Here is a 16,930-nt window from a genome sequence, read left to right as displayed (position 1 = left end):
CTAACTTAAGTGTTAAACCTCTTTATGTCCAGACTGTTTACCTAACTAGTAGTTATTTCAAATTAAGGTGTTCTACAGGAAAAAAATAATTAAGGTGTTATAAAGAAATGCTTCATAACTTTTGTCTTCTTTGCTTTAAATTGGCTGTTCACAGTACTAAATGCATTAGTACTATTTCTGGAAATAATTTTATGTGTATATATGTGGGGATATGTAAATCTCAAGTCAGATTTTTACAGAAGCGTGTTTCCAGTGTGCTGTCATGGCATGTACAATTTTTCTACATAGGTTCATTCAGCAAAAACTAGAGAGAGCTACTCCAGCTGAGCGACAGATGGTATTTAATGAAATTCTACAAGCAGCCTATCAGTTAATGACAGATGTTTTTGGAAACTATGTTATACAGAAATTTTTTGAGGTAAGCACACATACATGTTTGTACATCTATCCAACTATATGTTTTTAATGCTTAGAAAAATCCAGAAAGTTGGTAAGAGTCATTTTCATATAAAAATATATGAGCTTGGGAGGTGCCTAGGTGGCTCAATCCGTTGAGCATCTGTCTGCCTTTGGCTCGGGTCATGGTCTCAGGGTCCTGGGATTGATCCCCACCTCGGGCTCCCTGCTCAGTGGGGAGTCTGCCCCTCCCCTGCTTGTGCTCTCTCTCTGAAATAGATAAATAAAATTTTTAAAAAAACCCAAATACATACATACATATATATATATATATATATATATATATATGAATGAGCTTGGGAGAAAATAATTGCACATCCTTAACAACCTTAGTCATTAGGGAAATGCAGATCAAAACCACAGTGAGATTCTACTTTACGTCTACTAGCATGGCTGTAATGAAAAAAAAAAAACAAAACGGAAAATAACCAATGTGGGTGGGAATGTGGAGAAATTGGAAGCCTCGTACATTGTTCATAGGAATGTAAAATGGTGTAGCTGTTGTGAAAAACAATTTGGCAGTTCCTTAAAAAATAAACAAAATTATCATACAGCCCAGCAATTCCACTTCTGTATATACACCCAAAAGAATTGAAAACAGGGACTCCAAACACTAGTGTTTGTTTCAGCATCATTCACAATAGCCAAAAGATAGAAACAACCCAAATGTCCAGCAGATGAATGGATAAACAAAATGTGATATATGCATACAATAGAATATTATTCAACCGCAAGGAATGAATTTCTGTTACATGCTACAACATGGATGAAGCTAAGTAAAATAAGCCAAATGTAAAAGGACAAACACCGTAGAGTTTCACTTATATGAAATACTTAGAAAAGGCAAATTGATAGGGACATAAAGTAGATTGGGGCTTACCAGGTATTGGGGGAAGTGGGAAGTTACTGCTTAATGCATACGGCATTTTGTTTGAGACAACAGGGAAGATTTAGAAACACTGTGATGATGATTGCACAACATTGTGAATATAATTAATGCCAGTGAATTATGCACTTAAAAATAGTGAAAATGACATTTTATGCTATATATTTTATCACAAAAATAGTTTTAAAATACATGGGCCTACTTTAAATGAGAAGTTTAATATTAACCTGATTAACATTTGAAAATATAAAGCATTGGGAGTAAGTCGTAGGTGAAGAAATTAATAATAGTATAGTCCTTTTGATTTTGTTAGATGTCATGTATTTTGTGATTTAGCTAATTTTCAGTTTATAACTTTCTGTATTATAGCTTGGCTTAAGGTTCCTGCACAGTTAACATCAGAATGTAGTTGAGAATTATCTGGTCTGAATGTATGGCTCAGAAGTTAAAGATGAAGAGATTGTTTAAAATGAAGAGTAAAGATGTTTATTTTAAAAGAATAACGGGTGGTTAATGTATGAGTAACAAGGAAATTTTAGATAGTGAGACTTAACCCCACAAACAAGCAGGACAGTTACTTCAGGCTGCTCTGGATCTATCTTTTATTAGCTTTTACCTAAATCCTCCTTCCTACATGATTACCAAATGTGATATTTTTAAAATATAGTGAATAGGCTGCAAAAAGCGGGTTATTCAGGTTTAACAAAATAATATGGTTATTTTTATTAATATTAATTTTTTTCCATCAGTTTGGGAGTTTGGATCAAAAATTAGCCCTCGCTACTCGTATTCGTGGTCATGTTCTGCCTTTAGCCTTGCAGATGTATGGCTGCCGTGTTATTCAGAAAGCGTTGGAGTCTATTTCATCTGACCAGCAGGTAATTGTAAGTTAAGACAAAATTTTTGTATTTTATTTGGTTTTTAAATTACTACTTTATTATGTTAGAATCTTAGAGTGAAACATTAAATATTTCCACAATTAGAATAAAATACTTTAAAAAATCTGTCTCAAACAGTACATTATTAATTGTTACACAGTGGATCTTTGTTCTGTCCTCTTCATTTTCTTCAGCATCTTTTCATCTTTAAATGAAGATATTTGAGTGCCTCCTGTGTGGTAAGCAGAATGCTAAATGATGGGTATTTTTGCTACACTTGCTTATTTGATTTTCTGTAGTATCAGGAATACCTTTTACTATTTCCAAAGTGTATTTGGATTGTACTTACATTTCTATCATAAGAATAAAAAAATTTTTCATTGAGTAGAGTGCTCTTTATTTTTAAGTTTTATTTTAATTCCAGTTAACACAAATGTGGAACGCTTCACGGATTTGTGTGTCATCTGTGTGCAGGCACCATGCTAATCTTTGTACCATTCCCATTTTGGTATATATGCTTCCAAAGCGAGCATAAGAATAAAAATTTTAAAACCAGTTGCATTCCTATATGCCAGTTAAAAATTATATAAAGTTCTTAAAAATTTCACTCAATAAGAAAAGTAACCTAAGAATTCTATTAACAAGATTCACAGTTTTTAAGAGGAAAGAGAACACATATAAATGGGAATATACCGTAGTCTTGGATGAAAAAGTCTATTAAAATTCTAAGTTAAGAAAGGATTAATGCAATTCCAGTCATGTGCTCATGGGAATTATAACTGATCAGAATAATTTTTAAAATTACTTGAAATAGACAAGAATATTAAGAGGATGAGGATAAATGCTGATCTGCTAGCTTTTTAAAATGTGAAGCATCACTAGTGTGGCTCTTGTAGCAGATTAAGCAGACTTTAGAAATGAAATTCGTAACCCCAAATAGATACTATTTTATATATATAACTAGTTTATGTATTAAGTGAAACTTAAAGGAAATAATTATTTCTTAAAAGGCATTGGTAATTAGTAAAATTGGAAAGAGATCACATTTGATTCTCTACCCACATACATTATTGTGTAATAAAGTAAATTCCAGAATTAAAAAATAAAAACAGTAATAACATATATATGAATGTGTGTGTGTTTATGTGTAAAAATTTGTGAGAAGAAAATAGTATTCTTTGGAGGAAATACTGAGTTCTAGAATAATTGGAGATATGTCACAGTGGAAAGATCAACGAATTTTGATTATTGTCGACGCTTACATATCTGCTCTACCATAAGTCTCAAGCTGGTTTAGATACTTTAAAGATATTTTATTTATTTATTTTTTTAAAAGATTTTATTTATTTATTTGACAGAGAGAGATAGCGAGAGCAGGAACACAAGCAGGGGGTGTGGGAGAGCGAGAAGCAGGCTTCCTGCCAGCAGGGAGCCCGATGCAGGACTCGATCCCAGGACCCTGGGATCATGACCTGAGCCGAAGGCAGACGCTTAATGACTGAGCCACCCAGGCGCCCATTTTAAAGATATTTTAAAGAATGTGATCTTGGGTGCCTGGGTGGCTCAGTTGGTTAAGCGTCTGTCTTCGGATCAGAGTCCTGGGATTGAGTCTTGCGTCGTCGGGCTCCCTACTCAGCAGGGAGTCTGCTTCTCCCTCTACCCCTCCCCCTTGCTCATGATATCTCTTTCTGTCTTTCTTTCTCTCAAATGAATAAATAAAATCTTTAAAAACAATGAGATTTTGCCATTTGCAATAACACGGGTGGACCTAGAAGGCATTATACTAAGTGAAATAAGTCAAAGGAAGGACAGATACCTTTGATTTCACTTACATGTGGAATCTGATAAACAGAACAAACAACAAACTCAAGAGGGGTAGTGGGTGGCAGGTGGGGGAGGCAACAGGTGAAGGGAATTAAGAGGTATAAACTTTCAGTTACAAAATTTAAAAGTCATGGAAATGAGGGGCGCCTGGGTGGCTCAGTTGGTTAAGTGACTGCCTTCGGCTCAGGTCATGATCCTGGAGTCCCGGGATCAAGTCCCACATCGGGCTCCCTGCTCAGCAGGGAGTCTGCTTCTCCCTCTGACCCTCCTCCCTCTCCTGCTCTCTGTCTCTCATTCTCTCTCTCTCAAATAAATAAATAAAATCTTAAAAAAAAAAAAAAAGTTATAAAAAGTCATGGAAATGAAAAATACAGCATAGGGAATATAGTCAGTAATGTAATAACGTTTTATGGTGACTATACCGTTCGGGATGAGCAATGTGTAGTTGTATAATTGTTAAATCACTGTGTTGTACACCTGAAACTAAATCTCAGTTATACTTCAGTAATAAATAAATAATAAAGATATCTTAAATGTCTTTAATATTTGAAAATATAAATCACTGGGAATAAGCCTTACGTGAACCTGTTAATAATGGTATTTTTTGGATTCTTTAGAATATTTTATTTTGTTATTTAGTTTATAGCTAAACATCTGTGTTATATCTTGGCTTAACAATTCCTCTAGAATTATATCAGTATGTAGTTGAGAGTTCTTTGGGTGAGAGAGACTTTAAACGTGTGTACTCCATTTCTTCACAATACTATTTCCTGTTGTACTAATAAGACACACAGATTATCGTGTGGCTACCTATATTTTTCTCTAAGGATTAAGGTGTTTGTTTAATAAATGCTTACAATTTTATTTTAAAAAATGATGATTACTAGCTAGAAGAAAATGCAGTTAGTAAATAAACCTTACTGTAAATAAGCTTAACCTTATTAGTGAGCAAAGAAACAAATGAAAGAGGTCATTTTTGCCAGTTAAAGTAACAAAAATCTAAAATTTCCCTAGAATTCATTTCCAAAGAGGTGCTTAGGTGGCTCAGTCAGTTAAGTGTCCCACTCTTGATTTCACTCAGGTCATGCTCTGATGGTTGTGAGATCAAGCTCCACATGGCTCCCTCTCCGCCTGCCCCTTGCCCCCACTTGCGTGCACTCTAAATAAGTAATAAGTCTTTTAAAAACTAAAAATTTATTTTTTGGAGGTAAGGGGGGTTGCTAAGTAGAGAAAAAGTGGAGAATTCTGAATTATATATATTGTCAGCTGAGAAAGATGAGTAGAAGGTGTATACAGTGAAGAGAGTTGTTTAAATATGGCAAATTTAGCATCACTAGGTTACTTTTCAGTAAGTGTCATTTACATTACAATCCTGCAAAAATGTTTTGATAATACTCACCATCAGTGGCTTCTGGGGATGGCAGATTTTAAACTCTGGTATCTAAAAAATTGCAAAGAAATTTTTTAGTATACTTCTGTACTTTTAATCCTGATGTCTTGCTTAATGAGGTAATTTTTTAAATGTCATCTTTTTGCAGAGTGAAATGGTAAAGGAGCTAGATGGTCATGTACTCAAATGTGTGAAAGATCAGAATGGAAACCACGTTGTACAAAAATGTATTGAATGTGTTCAGCCACAGTCACTACAGTTCATCATTGATGCTTTCAAAGGACAAGTAAGATTGATGTTTGGCTTCTAATTAGTTAGCAGGGCGTTCTTTTAGAATTTGAGTGTTAACACATTTTTCATAAGTCGCAAGTTATATAATACCCAGTACTGTCATACAAACATAGGAGACAAAACAGTAAATATACAATGATTTCTGCCTCTTCCATAGAGTACATCAATAGATAGCTTCATTTTTTTGAAGCTGAAAACTGTAGAAATAGGAGTTTAATAATACTACTTTAGGATCACAGGTCTTAGAATTATGAACCCAACAGTGTTTTCCAAATTTTTGAGAAGGAAAGGAAGGAATACTTCAGATCCTTTAGCATAAAACACAGAAAATAAGTATCAATTTGTAACTAATACATAGTAATAAATAGCTGCTAATTATATTGTGCACTACCCTTACCTTGCAGTCTGTTTGTTTTCATTATTACATGCCCTTCATCTTCTGGTTTGGTACTTTTTGATCAAAATGTCTGTTAGCTCCTGGGGTGCCTGGGTGGCTGTCAGTTAACATCCTGCTCTTGGTTTCAGCTCAGGTCATGATCTTGAGGTTGTGGGATCGAGCCCCACGTCGGGCAATGCTCAGTGTGGAGTCTGCTTCAGATTCTCTCTCCCTATCCTTCTCATTCTCTCTCTCTCTCTCTCAAATAAATAAAATCTTAAAAAAAAAAAAAAAAGAGGGGTGCCTGGGTGGCTCAGTCAGTTAGGCATCTGCCTTCAGTTAGGCATCTGCCTTCAGCTTGGATCGTGATCCTGGGGTCCTGGGATCAAGACCCACATTGATTAGGCTCCCTGCTCAGCGGAGAGCCTGCTTCTCTCTCTCTCTCCCTCTGCTGCTCCCACTGCTTGTGTGCTCGATCTCTCTCTCTGTGTCAAATAAATAAATAAAATCTTTTTTAAAAAAAGAGCAAGAAAAGAAAATATCCGTTAGCTCCTAAATTGAGCGCCCTGCTTTGCAGTCTTTACTAACAGGGTGGTGGTCTTATTGAAGGTGACTCCCCACCCTTCTATTTTAAGTAAATTCAGCATGTATGTCATCAGGAACCTGTCTGCCTCATAGAACTTTCCAAAAATGTCAGATAATGGAAATGTATTTCTTCCAATTGTTTTAAGGTGTTTGTACTTTCAACTCATCCTTATGGCTGCAGAGTGATCCAGCGCATCCTAGAGCATTGTACTGCAGAGCAGACCTTACCTATCTTAGAAGAACTCCACCAACATACAGAGCAGTTGGTACAGGTATAAATTCCCTAATAGTTTTAAATGTTTATGTATTTTTGAAAATACCTCAAAACATAGGCAAATACTATTTATTGTTAAGTTTAGGGAAATATAATTTATTCCTAAATTAACACACTGTAGAAACACATAGACAAAAAGCCTGGTATGTTCTACTGACTATATACTGCTGAATTTTTAGAAAAAATAATTTAACATCTTTTTAAAGAATAATCATTATTCTTAATGAATGACTTAAGGAAAGTAATTTTTAAATATCTATACTTAGGATCAGTATGGCAATTACGTTATTCAGCATGTACTGGAACATGGTCGACCTGAAGACAAAAGCAAAATTGTTTCTGAAATCAGAGGAAAAGTCTTAGCCCTGAGTCAACACAAATTTGCCAGGTATTGCAATATTTTCAAATTCCAGGGGTCAGTTCTTTTAGCTCTTTGGGTTTTATCAGGAGACAAAGAAATGCATGTAGACTATAGCATTAGAACATAATCTTTCTTGGGGCACCTGGGTGGCTCAGTGGGTTAAGTGTCTGCCTTTGCCTCAGGTCATGATCCCAGCGTCCTGGGATTTGAGTCCTGCATCGTGTTGTGGCTAACAGGGAGCCTGCTTCTCTCTCTGCCTGCCACTCCCTCTGCTTGTGCTCTTTCTCTCTCTCTCTCTGACAAATAAATAAAATTTTTAAATAAATAAAATTTTGAAAATAATTTAAAAAATAATAATAAACCATAATCTTTCTGAACGGTGCTTGTATTCTTACATGACAAATTGGTTTGCCCACATATATTCCATTTTTAAAGTCTGTATTCAGAAAGTGATTTGTCTCCCCAAACCTATCAATGCAAATTCTTTTAGTGCATATTAATGAAAATCTCAGACTTACTAATGACCTGATTTCGTCCTTTTTGAATTACAATCATTATTTTAAGAGGCATATATTTAAACTTGAGGGTATCCAGTATGGGTTCCTCTGTGATACTAATTTCTGTTTTAAAAGTAAAGAAAGGGTAAGAGAATTACAAGAGAATACCATCTTGACTTTTACATCTTCGGATGTGTTTAGCAGATTCTTTCAAAACCAAGGATATTTTGCTATAAGGAAAAAAGTAACAGAATACAGGGTGCCTAGGTGGCACAGTTGGTTAAGCATCCGACTCTTGGTTTTGGCCGAGTTTGTGATCTCAGCGTCAAGATCAAGCCCCAAGTTGGTCTCTGTGTTCAGCCCGGAGTCCAGTTGGGTTTCTCTCTCCCTCTCTTTCTACCCCTCCCCCCCCTGCATGGGTGTGGGCCCTCTCGCTCTCAAATAAATCTTTAAAGAAAAAAGTAACAAAATAACTTTTTGGGGGCGCCTGGGTGGCTCAGTTGGTTAGGCATCTGCCTTTGGCTCAGGTCATGATCCCGGGATCCAGCCCTGCATTGGGCTCTCTGCTCAGTGGGGAGTCTGCTGCTCTCTCTCCCTCTGCCCCCCACCTCCCTCTGAAATAAATAATCTTAATTAAATAACTTTCTGTGTATATACTTAATTTTTAGCAACGTAGTAGAAAAGTGTGTTACTCATGCCTCCCGTGCTGAGAGAGCTTTACTGATTGACGAAGTTTGCTGCCAGAATGATGGTCCTCACAGTGCCTTATACACCATGATGAAGGACCAGTATGCCAATTATGTGGTTCAGAAGATGATTGATATGGCTGAACCTGCTCAGAGAAAGATAATCATGCACAAGGTAATATAGTTTATAGCACTTAAAATAGATGATTCAGTTGTGTGACTTTCAGGCTACAATTTTAGCTTTCTAGAAATCAGTGGATAACCTTTGACAAATGTAGGTATGGTGTACTGTTTCATTAAATTCCTAAAGTCTCAATAAAATCACGTTCATTTCTCATCTGTTTACCTATCTTTAGCATTGCCCATCCCTATCTTATTTAAATATATTTGGTTTGCCATAATACATGGGTTGAACATTAATTTTAAAATCTAATTAGGTTTTCTCGCTAACCCAAAACATTTTCCTAAAGAGAATTTATTTTGATTTGATTGGTTTTTTTTTTTTTTTAAACAAGCTGTTTGCTCTCTAGAATCTAATGATTCTTTTAAACTGCATTAATTTCCATGGGAAAACTGTTAAAAAGAATACTGGAAGAAATATTAAATACCCAGTCTTTTTCTAAATCAGTTCATTTAAGAAACGGGACAAGGGGTGCCTTGGTTGCTCAGTTGGTTAAACGTCTGCCTTCGGCTCAGGGTATGATCCCGGGGTCCTGGGATCGAGTCCTATGTCAGGCTCCCTGCTTGGCACGGAGTCTGCTTCTCCCTCTGCGCCTCACCCTTGTCATGCTCTCTCTGTCTCACTCTCTCTCTCAAATAAATAAATAACATCTTAAAAAAGAACTGGACATATAACTTCTTTGGACCTCTTGTCATATAAAGAGAAATGTAAGATCATAAATTTTTTTAACTTTTTAAAAATGTAATATTTCTGCTTAAAAAATACAAGACTTACAAAAATTATCAGTCTTATTTTTAATAACTACATTATTTAACCAATATTATTTATGACATTCGGATTGTTTCTAGTTTTTTTAACTGTCATAAGGAGTGCTGTATATGAATGTCTTTGCATAATTACCTGTTTTTGTAGAATAAATTCTTTCCGGAATTGCTGGTTCAAAGTATGTAAACATTTTACGTGTTGATAGATATTGCCAGGTTGCTCTCAAAAAAATCTGTGCACATTTGCACATCTACCAGTATATAAGAAGAATGCCTGTTTTGTCATCATCTCATCAGTACCAGTTGTTATTCCTTATAAAATTTTTGCCAGTCTGGAGCACCTGGGTGGCTCAGTCGGTTAAGTATCTGTCTTCGGCGTAGGTCATGATCCCAGGGTCCTTGGATCAAGCCCCACGTTGGGCTCCCTGCTTCTCCCCCTTCCCTCTTCCCTGACGTGCTCGCTCTCTCCCTCTGTCTCTCTCATAAATGAGTAAAATCTTAAAAAATTTTCTTTTGCCAGTCTGGGTGGAAAGATAATGATATGATTCTTTTTATTTGCATTTTTAAAAAAGTATTATTGAGATACTGAACAATTTAAATGTATTAGCCATCGCATATCTGATTGCTATTCATGTCTTTTGCTCCATTTTTATTGAATTTTTATCCAGCAGACTTGAGCTAGAAATTTCTGCCTTCATCAACTTTTTAAGAACTTAATAGTTCACTAGTGATGCTTTCCTGCTATGTTTGGAACCCCTCTGCTATTTGCATTTGTAATAGTTTAGAAGTAGTGGTTTGTTTATTCATTGAACAATTTTGAGAGTAGAAGTTTGGAGAGATTCAGTAGAATGAACTGCTTTTGCAAACAACTTTCTTTAAAGGATTTGAATATCAAAATCCAATTATTCTTCTAAATCACCGATATTGAGGAGTGATTTTTTAAGAAACCAGAAACTAAAATAATTAAGATTTACTAAGCAGATTATTTGTTTTTCAGATTCGACCTCACATTACTACTTTGCGCAAATACACATATGGGAAGCATATACTGGCCAAGTTGGAAAAATATTATTTGAAAAATAGCCCAGATCTAGGGCCTATTGGAGGACCACCAAATGGAATGCTGTAAAGGGAAAAGAGAAAGAAGATGATATAACCATGTGAAAAGAACGTTTCTTTTGTGAATTATCAAAACACAACTCAACTATGAATCTTCAAAATTTTTTTTTAAAGCAAAACTATTTATTGACTTTATTCATCCATTTGTAAATTTTTTAAGGTTCTTGTGTATATTTGGGGGGTGGGGGTGGTGAATTATAAATTATATTCAGCCCTGAGTGGAGACCTATCAGATTGGATTGCTGGCAAAGCACAGAATGCCTGTATATGATGTAACTATCAAAAAAAAAAAAAAAAAAAAAGCTGTCACATATTTTGTAAATTTTTACCTTGTAAAGTCACAAAAATAGTTTTTAAAGGAAAAAGTACAGTATTCTTTTAATAAACTGGCTTGCAGTCTGGTAGGTCTACGGACCCCATAGCACAACAGGTTTATAGAGATGTATATAGAAATATAGTCCTTATTTTTTTTTTTTTTTGTCCTTTGTGTGGAGCCTTTTATAACCGATTAACAATCAACTGCATAAATATTAATATTTTAAAAAGAAAGTTAAGTTGTATTTTGGTAATTCACAAACTATCATGCAACTAAAAACTCGGCAAGTAAGACAAGAATTAAATGATTTGAGATGAAAAGAACTTATATTATTTACAGTGGATGTGATTTTAATACAAATACTGCCCTAAAACGTCTCTGGCAATGTACAGAAGTATTGTATATATACTTACATATGTAATTGTTGTAAGAGGTAGGAAAAAAAAAATCATGGTGACACTTCCATTCAGTTAAATGCACTAATTGAAAAGTTAAGTCCCTTTTTAACTTTTCAGTTTGGTTTGCAATCTGAGAAAGAGTGGAAATTTGTATATTGTTTTGCTTATAGAATTACAAGGACATGTTGAGGAAGTGTTGAGCTTTATTTTGCTTTTTCATAGTAGATTTTTGAGAAAGTAGGAACCAGATAGAGGTGAAAGGGGCCACTGAAAAGTGAATTTGATAGCTCAACATTTAAGCATGACTACATATTCAGATAGCTTTTTTTGCTTCCTATAAATATATGCATTGTGTGTGTAGTAATAGATGTAAGTTTACACTTTGAAAGCAAATCTTGTTTCAATGTTTATTATAAAAGCCTTGCTAATTTAGTAGTGATGCTTTCCTTGGTTGTACAGGTGTACATTTGTAAACCTTCATGCTGTAAATGGAATTTGTTTTATCTCTTTGGGAAACATTTGCATTTTAGTGTACATTTATGTCCCTGCCCTCTTTGACTTGGCATATAGTGTTGTATAATGTAAATTTATTTCTCCAAATCGAGAGTGATTTTTTAAAAAATTTTTTATCTTTATATGGTTTCAGAAGTATGAACCAGCTTTCTTTTTATTATTGTGGGAAACGTTTTCTTTTATAACATAGTTGTTGACTCTGTTAATATGGACATACTAGGATTTGGATCATTTTCAAGAAGTCAGGGTATTGTGCATAATAAGAAAGTATTGGACTGAGATATTTGGTTACCATGGAGGCCAATGCTTTTTCCATCTTATTAAATGTGATGTGACTTTTTTCTTTGTACAGAAGAGTACTGTATTTTTGAATAGCCTATTCCCAAGTAAGAGCAAATCTGTATGATAACATTTTTTTCTCTGGAAGACATAACAGTAACATGATGTACATTTACAAGCGGCCTTATGTACATTTCCCAACAATCTTTTTAAGGCAAAATTGTGACCATATGTGTATAATTAAAATCGTTTTTAATCCTTTGCCTATGAAAATATTTTGGAAAAAAAAAACTTGCTTTGTATATTCAGTTTCTGAAAGATAAAGAAAGTGCTTTGTATTTTGTTGAAGTCAGTATTTTGTATAAAACCATTTATGTTGACCCACTTCTGTTTAGTGCTGAAAACTAATGAACCATGCTATCTCTTTCGATTGAACATGTAAGGGATTTTTTATTGGAAGTCTGCAGAAGAAAATCATTCTTCTGAGCACAATATTGAATATAAAGGTTTTATCACTTAGCTGTTCATATCATGAGCCTAAAAATAATGGCATAAAGTTTGGGGTGCCAGGCATACTTTTTCTTGTTTGATGTTGAGTTACTCTAGTTTTCTAACCCGACATTCCATGTTGAGTCCATTAAATCCAACCACCTGTCACTGTCCCCTCTCATTATAGTCCTACTGGTTCATCAGCATGTCCCAGTCCCAGTGGCAGTGCTTTTCCCCTTACATAGAACGCTGCTCTCTTTCACCCAGTCCTACTTTGTTTTGCCAGCCTCAGAGTGTCTTGGCCCCGTGTCGAAATTTGTTTCCAGTATCAGCTCACAGTTGTGAGCTGATCATGATCCAAGTTGTTCCTGTTGGAGATTGATAAGTGACTTTCCTGGATTTGCACAGTTGAATTCCTGGTTTTCCTTTTTCCTACCCTCTGTTGGCACAGGCAGTTGCAAATTTAGAAAGCCCTAGGGGATGGCTGGGAAATGGAACCTTTCTAGGGTTTTGATGTTCCCATGTATCCCAGTGTTGACAACCCCATCTTCCCAATACTTTGGGGCCTGTTCTAGAAGAATATCTATTATTGTAGAAATTTTATGGTCTGCCATTTTGGTGCCCACCTCTCTGATTCCACCATTTAATAAGTTGGCATGGAATTTTGCTAAAATCTGAACATCACATTTCAGAATAAAGAAACTTTAATTGGGCAGAACCACTTAGACTTTACTCTTGAGTGTCTCCTTTTGATATGGATTGTTTCTGGACCAGTTTGTCTAAGTCCTGGCTCTTCTTGGTTCATATGAAATAATGTTATCTTCACTTTGTATATTATGTATAAATTAGAAAATGAAAAATGTGTGAATAACCTTGTATGAAATAAACCTGGTCTTGTGTTTTTCTCTAGCTAAAATACCCTTCTGTACCTCAATTATAATTCAGATTGCCCATTCAAGTTTACTCTGATTTAAGGAAAAGCAAATATTTTTATCACATGGATGCTAATCTGGGGCTACTGATTACTCTGATGGTATTCCTATCTTTTGATTAGTATTTAGGATCTCTGTCTAATTACATAGAGTGATTACACACTTCATAGGATTAAACTTTCAGCCTGTTTCCTTGATGATATTTCTTCAAGGTTGTTTTGAGGATTAAATTAAATCACTTACCTTTACCTGTAGGTGTTCGTTTCCTTTCCACATGAACTTCCAGAGACAGTGTTGTCTGAAGGAGAATACAGTTTGGGTTCAGGCATGGATTTGAAGTTTACCTCACGATTCACAGCCTTGTGAACTTGGGTGTGTTACTCGTCTCAGCCTCAGTGTTGCCACCTGTACCATGGATGAGTACTATTTCGGTCATTGTTTTTAAGAACTGAGAGTATCTTAAGGTACTTAGAACCCAGTCCTCAACTAATGCTAATACTATTTCCATTTTCCTCTCCCTTCTGTAGCTATTCGTTTTGTTTTAAGCCATACAGATAATTTGATAGAATCCAAAGCAGAGATCTACATAAAACTATGTGGGAAAAGACATGTTCATCATACACGTTTTTAATTTTATGCCAGTTTTAATTTCATCTTGTTTTGGTTCTGTTCTGAGCTGAAAGCAACCCTTCTGGAATTGTTGACCTATCCCACATCATAGAGATGAGATTAAAGGACCCTAAAAGAAAGAAATATTACATCCTCCTACCCTAGCTTACTAACCTAAGAAAAGCAAGTTTTCTAGGTGGCCTGGATGGTAGTCATTCTCTGCTCTCATGACGGATTCTCAGGAAGCCTGGGGTTGGCGGTGGACCATGGGGAAGGGCAGAGGAACCCCAGAGGAGCAGTGTTCACTGTCTACCTGACCTAGCTAGCTTTCAAGGACCAAATGAACCTCTCTGACGGGGTTTGGATGCTCCCAGACAGTGAATCTGCGAACACAGGTGAGAAGCATGGAGCGCGGTGGCACCGTGCGCACCTCTAGGAGGCTGCGTGGTCCTGGCCCGCTAGGCCTCAGTGTTCCCATCTGTAGTCACATACTGTTGGGGCACTTGGGTGGCTCGGTACATTCAGCGTCTGCCTTTGGCTTGGGTCATGATCTCAGGGTCCTGGGACTGAGTCCCGAATTGGGCTCCCTGCTCGGCGGGGAGTCTGCTGCACCCTTTCCCTCTGCCCCCACCCCCAGGCGGATGTGCTTTCTGTCCCTCAAAATCTTCAAAAAAAAAAAAGTGGGAATACTATCTTGGCTGCACCCAGAACCTTGCATCTGAGGAGTGCTTGATGCTAAGAACCTAAGAGAACTGCAGGACAGATCCTACAGGAAGCTCAAAATTCGCTGGAATTTTTGTCATTACCTCCATATCCTGTAGACAATTTCTCATTTCCTCTGTTTCAGTCACAGGACTTTTTTCTAAATATTCACCAGGAACTTAAACCAAATGAAATAGCCCTGTAGTTTGAAGAAAGAAATTTGCTAGGTTGAGTTTAATTTGAGTTTTCTTGGACATCAGAGTATAATGGTTCAGAGTCAGGACTCTGGGATTAGCCCAGATTGCAAACCTTTAGCTTTACGTCGTTAGGCAAATGGTTTTCATCTTTCAAGCCTTCGTTTCTTCACGTGTAGGTAAGGGAAATGAGACCTACCTCTTAAAACTGTGAGAATTAAATGAGACCTGTGTCGTTCTGGGGCAGTGAGTGACTCCTGTTACAGTGAGTTAACGAAAGGTTGGGGGGAGGGGTTGTTTTTAATTTACCTACATGCAGCCTGAAAACATTGGGATTGGAGCTCATTTATGTTTCTGCATATGAGCTCTTGATTCAAGTTGCAGATAAACCACTAAGGAAAACTGTTGAAGAAAGGATTAAGGAACTTAACAGCATTTTAGTTGTTGGTACATTTCATCTTTTTTCTTGGTACTAATACAGTCCTGATGACTGCCAGGATGTTAACAATAGGGAGTTGCCCTATATCCGGGAGCAGTGGAGTGACCTGTCTGCATGATGGTCAAAGCGTGGAAGTAGCGGGAACCTGGAGGGAGGGTGAAGTCAGCACTGTGGATTAGAAAAGAGTTCCCATCACAAAGGCCAAGCCCATCTCACCTCAGTCTCGGGTACCCCAGGCCTTTCATGGGAAGAAGCCCTGAAATGTTGTGTCTCAACACCTGGTGGGCCCATCTTACACCAGGGGTGTAAGAGGGAGGGATGTTTGGGAGCCTTCCCCACCCCCACTTTGAAAGTCAGTTCTGACATCATCCAGGACACATTCAGTTGAATAGAATGCGGTAGTTTTCACTGAAGAGAATTAGAAAAGAAGGCCAAAAATATATCTTAGAAATACATCTTAGAAATGTTTAAAATACAGTTCTTAACTCCTAGGTTAAAGAATAATCTGGAATAAACCATTTGGGCCAACTTCAAAATGAGTAACAGTGCTATATATCAAAACTCGGGGGACTTGGGCCAAAGGCTATTCAGAGAAAAATATTTAGCAAAGAAAGTCTGAAGATAATTTAAGAAGCTAGTAAGGGGCGCCTGGATGGCACAGTTGGCTTTCTGCTTGGGTCATGATCTCAAGGTTGTAAGAGTAAGCCACATGCCGGGCTCCTGGACCCATGCTCAGCACAGAGTAGGCTTCAGATTTTCTCCCTTTCCCTCTGCCCTTCCCCCCGCCCTAAAAAAAAGTAAAATAACAAAAGTACAAAAAATATAGGAAGGATTAATAATAAACTTCACAAAAAAGGAATAGGCTTGATTGGTTAAAAATGAGACATACTTTTGGCAAATCAGAATTTTAAAAATAGGTGAAAAACACAAACAGGGATTTATGAAATTGCAAGGTTTTTTTAAATTATAGAACATGATATAAAAAGTCTACCTATAGGGGCGCCTGGGTGGCTCAGTCAGGTGTCCTACTCGATTTTGGCTCAGGTCATAATCTTAGGGTGGGGATATCGAGCCCTGTGTTGGGCTCTGCAATCAGTGGGGAGTCTGCTTAAGATTCTCTCTCCCTCTGCCCCTCCCCCTGCTCACTCTCTCAAATAAATCCTTTTAAAAACAAGTCTACCAAGCCTACCTATAAATTAAAAATCAAATTTTCTATGGAAATACAAAGTTCCAGAATTAAGGAATAATAGAAAACATAAATAGACTAATCACTATAAAACAAGCTAGTCAAAAGAATAAAGAAGGAAGGTCTCGCACATTGCCTGATGTCAAATCTTTTTACAAACCTACAGTAATCAAAACAGTGTTTGGGTGTTAATTACACATTGTGATCATTTTGTAATATATACAAATAATCATGCATGTTATATGCCTGAAACTAACGTTATATTTCAATTATACCTCAATTTTTTATTAAAAAAAATATGTGGT

General features: G+C 36.4%; 1 protein-coding gene and 1 non-coding gene across 9 annotated transcripts in view; one reads left to right on the top strand and one right to left on the bottom strand.

Annotated features, from left to right (window-relative positions):
- The window catches only part of PUM2 (pumilio RNA binding family member 2), a 101,902-nt gene extending 88,423 nt beyond the window's left edge, over positions 1–13,479 (top strand). For 5 of the 8 annotated variants that reach the window (XM_054509608.2, XM_045884155.3, XM_045884159.3 and 2 more), the window contains 7 exons: positions 289–418; positions 2,092–2,226; positions 5,583–5,720; positions 6,833–6,958; positions 7,227–7,348; positions 8,487–8,679; positions 10,447–13,479. In XM_054509608.2, coding sequence (XP_054365583.1) covers positions 289–418; positions 2,092–2,226; positions 5,583–5,720; positions 6,833–6,958; positions 7,227–7,348; positions 8,487–8,679; positions 10,447–10,578 — 976 coding nt within the window. In that variant the 3' untranslated portion in view covers positions 10,579–13,479. The remainder of the gene's footprint in view (positions 1–288; positions 419–2,091; positions 2,227–5,582; positions 5,721–6,832; positions 6,959–7,226; positions 7,349–8,486; positions 8,680–10,446) is intronic. The other 3 variants (XM_045884160.3, XM_045884153.3, XM_045884156.3) reach the window with 1 other exon arrangement.
- Positions 2,650–2,753, bottom strand: LOC123852178 (U6 spliceosomal RNA). Its single transcript, XR_006792799.1, has one exon. It is a non-coding gene; the product is annotated as a U6 spliceosomal RNA (small nuclear RNA).
- Positions 13,480–16,930: the final 3,451 nt, after the last annotated feature.

This window comes from Mirounga angustirostris, unplaced genomic scaffold, assembly GCF_029215605.1.
Source record: "Mirounga angustirostris isolate CCGP_5_RB_7025 unplaced genomic scaffold, mMirAng1.0.hap1 SCAF_10, whole genome shotgun sequence".
Taxonomy (NCBI): Eukaryota; Metazoa; Chordata; class Mammalia; order Carnivora; family Phocidae; genus Mirounga; species Mirounga angustirostris.
This window is presented reverse-complemented; position numbering and strand designations above follow the sequence as displayed.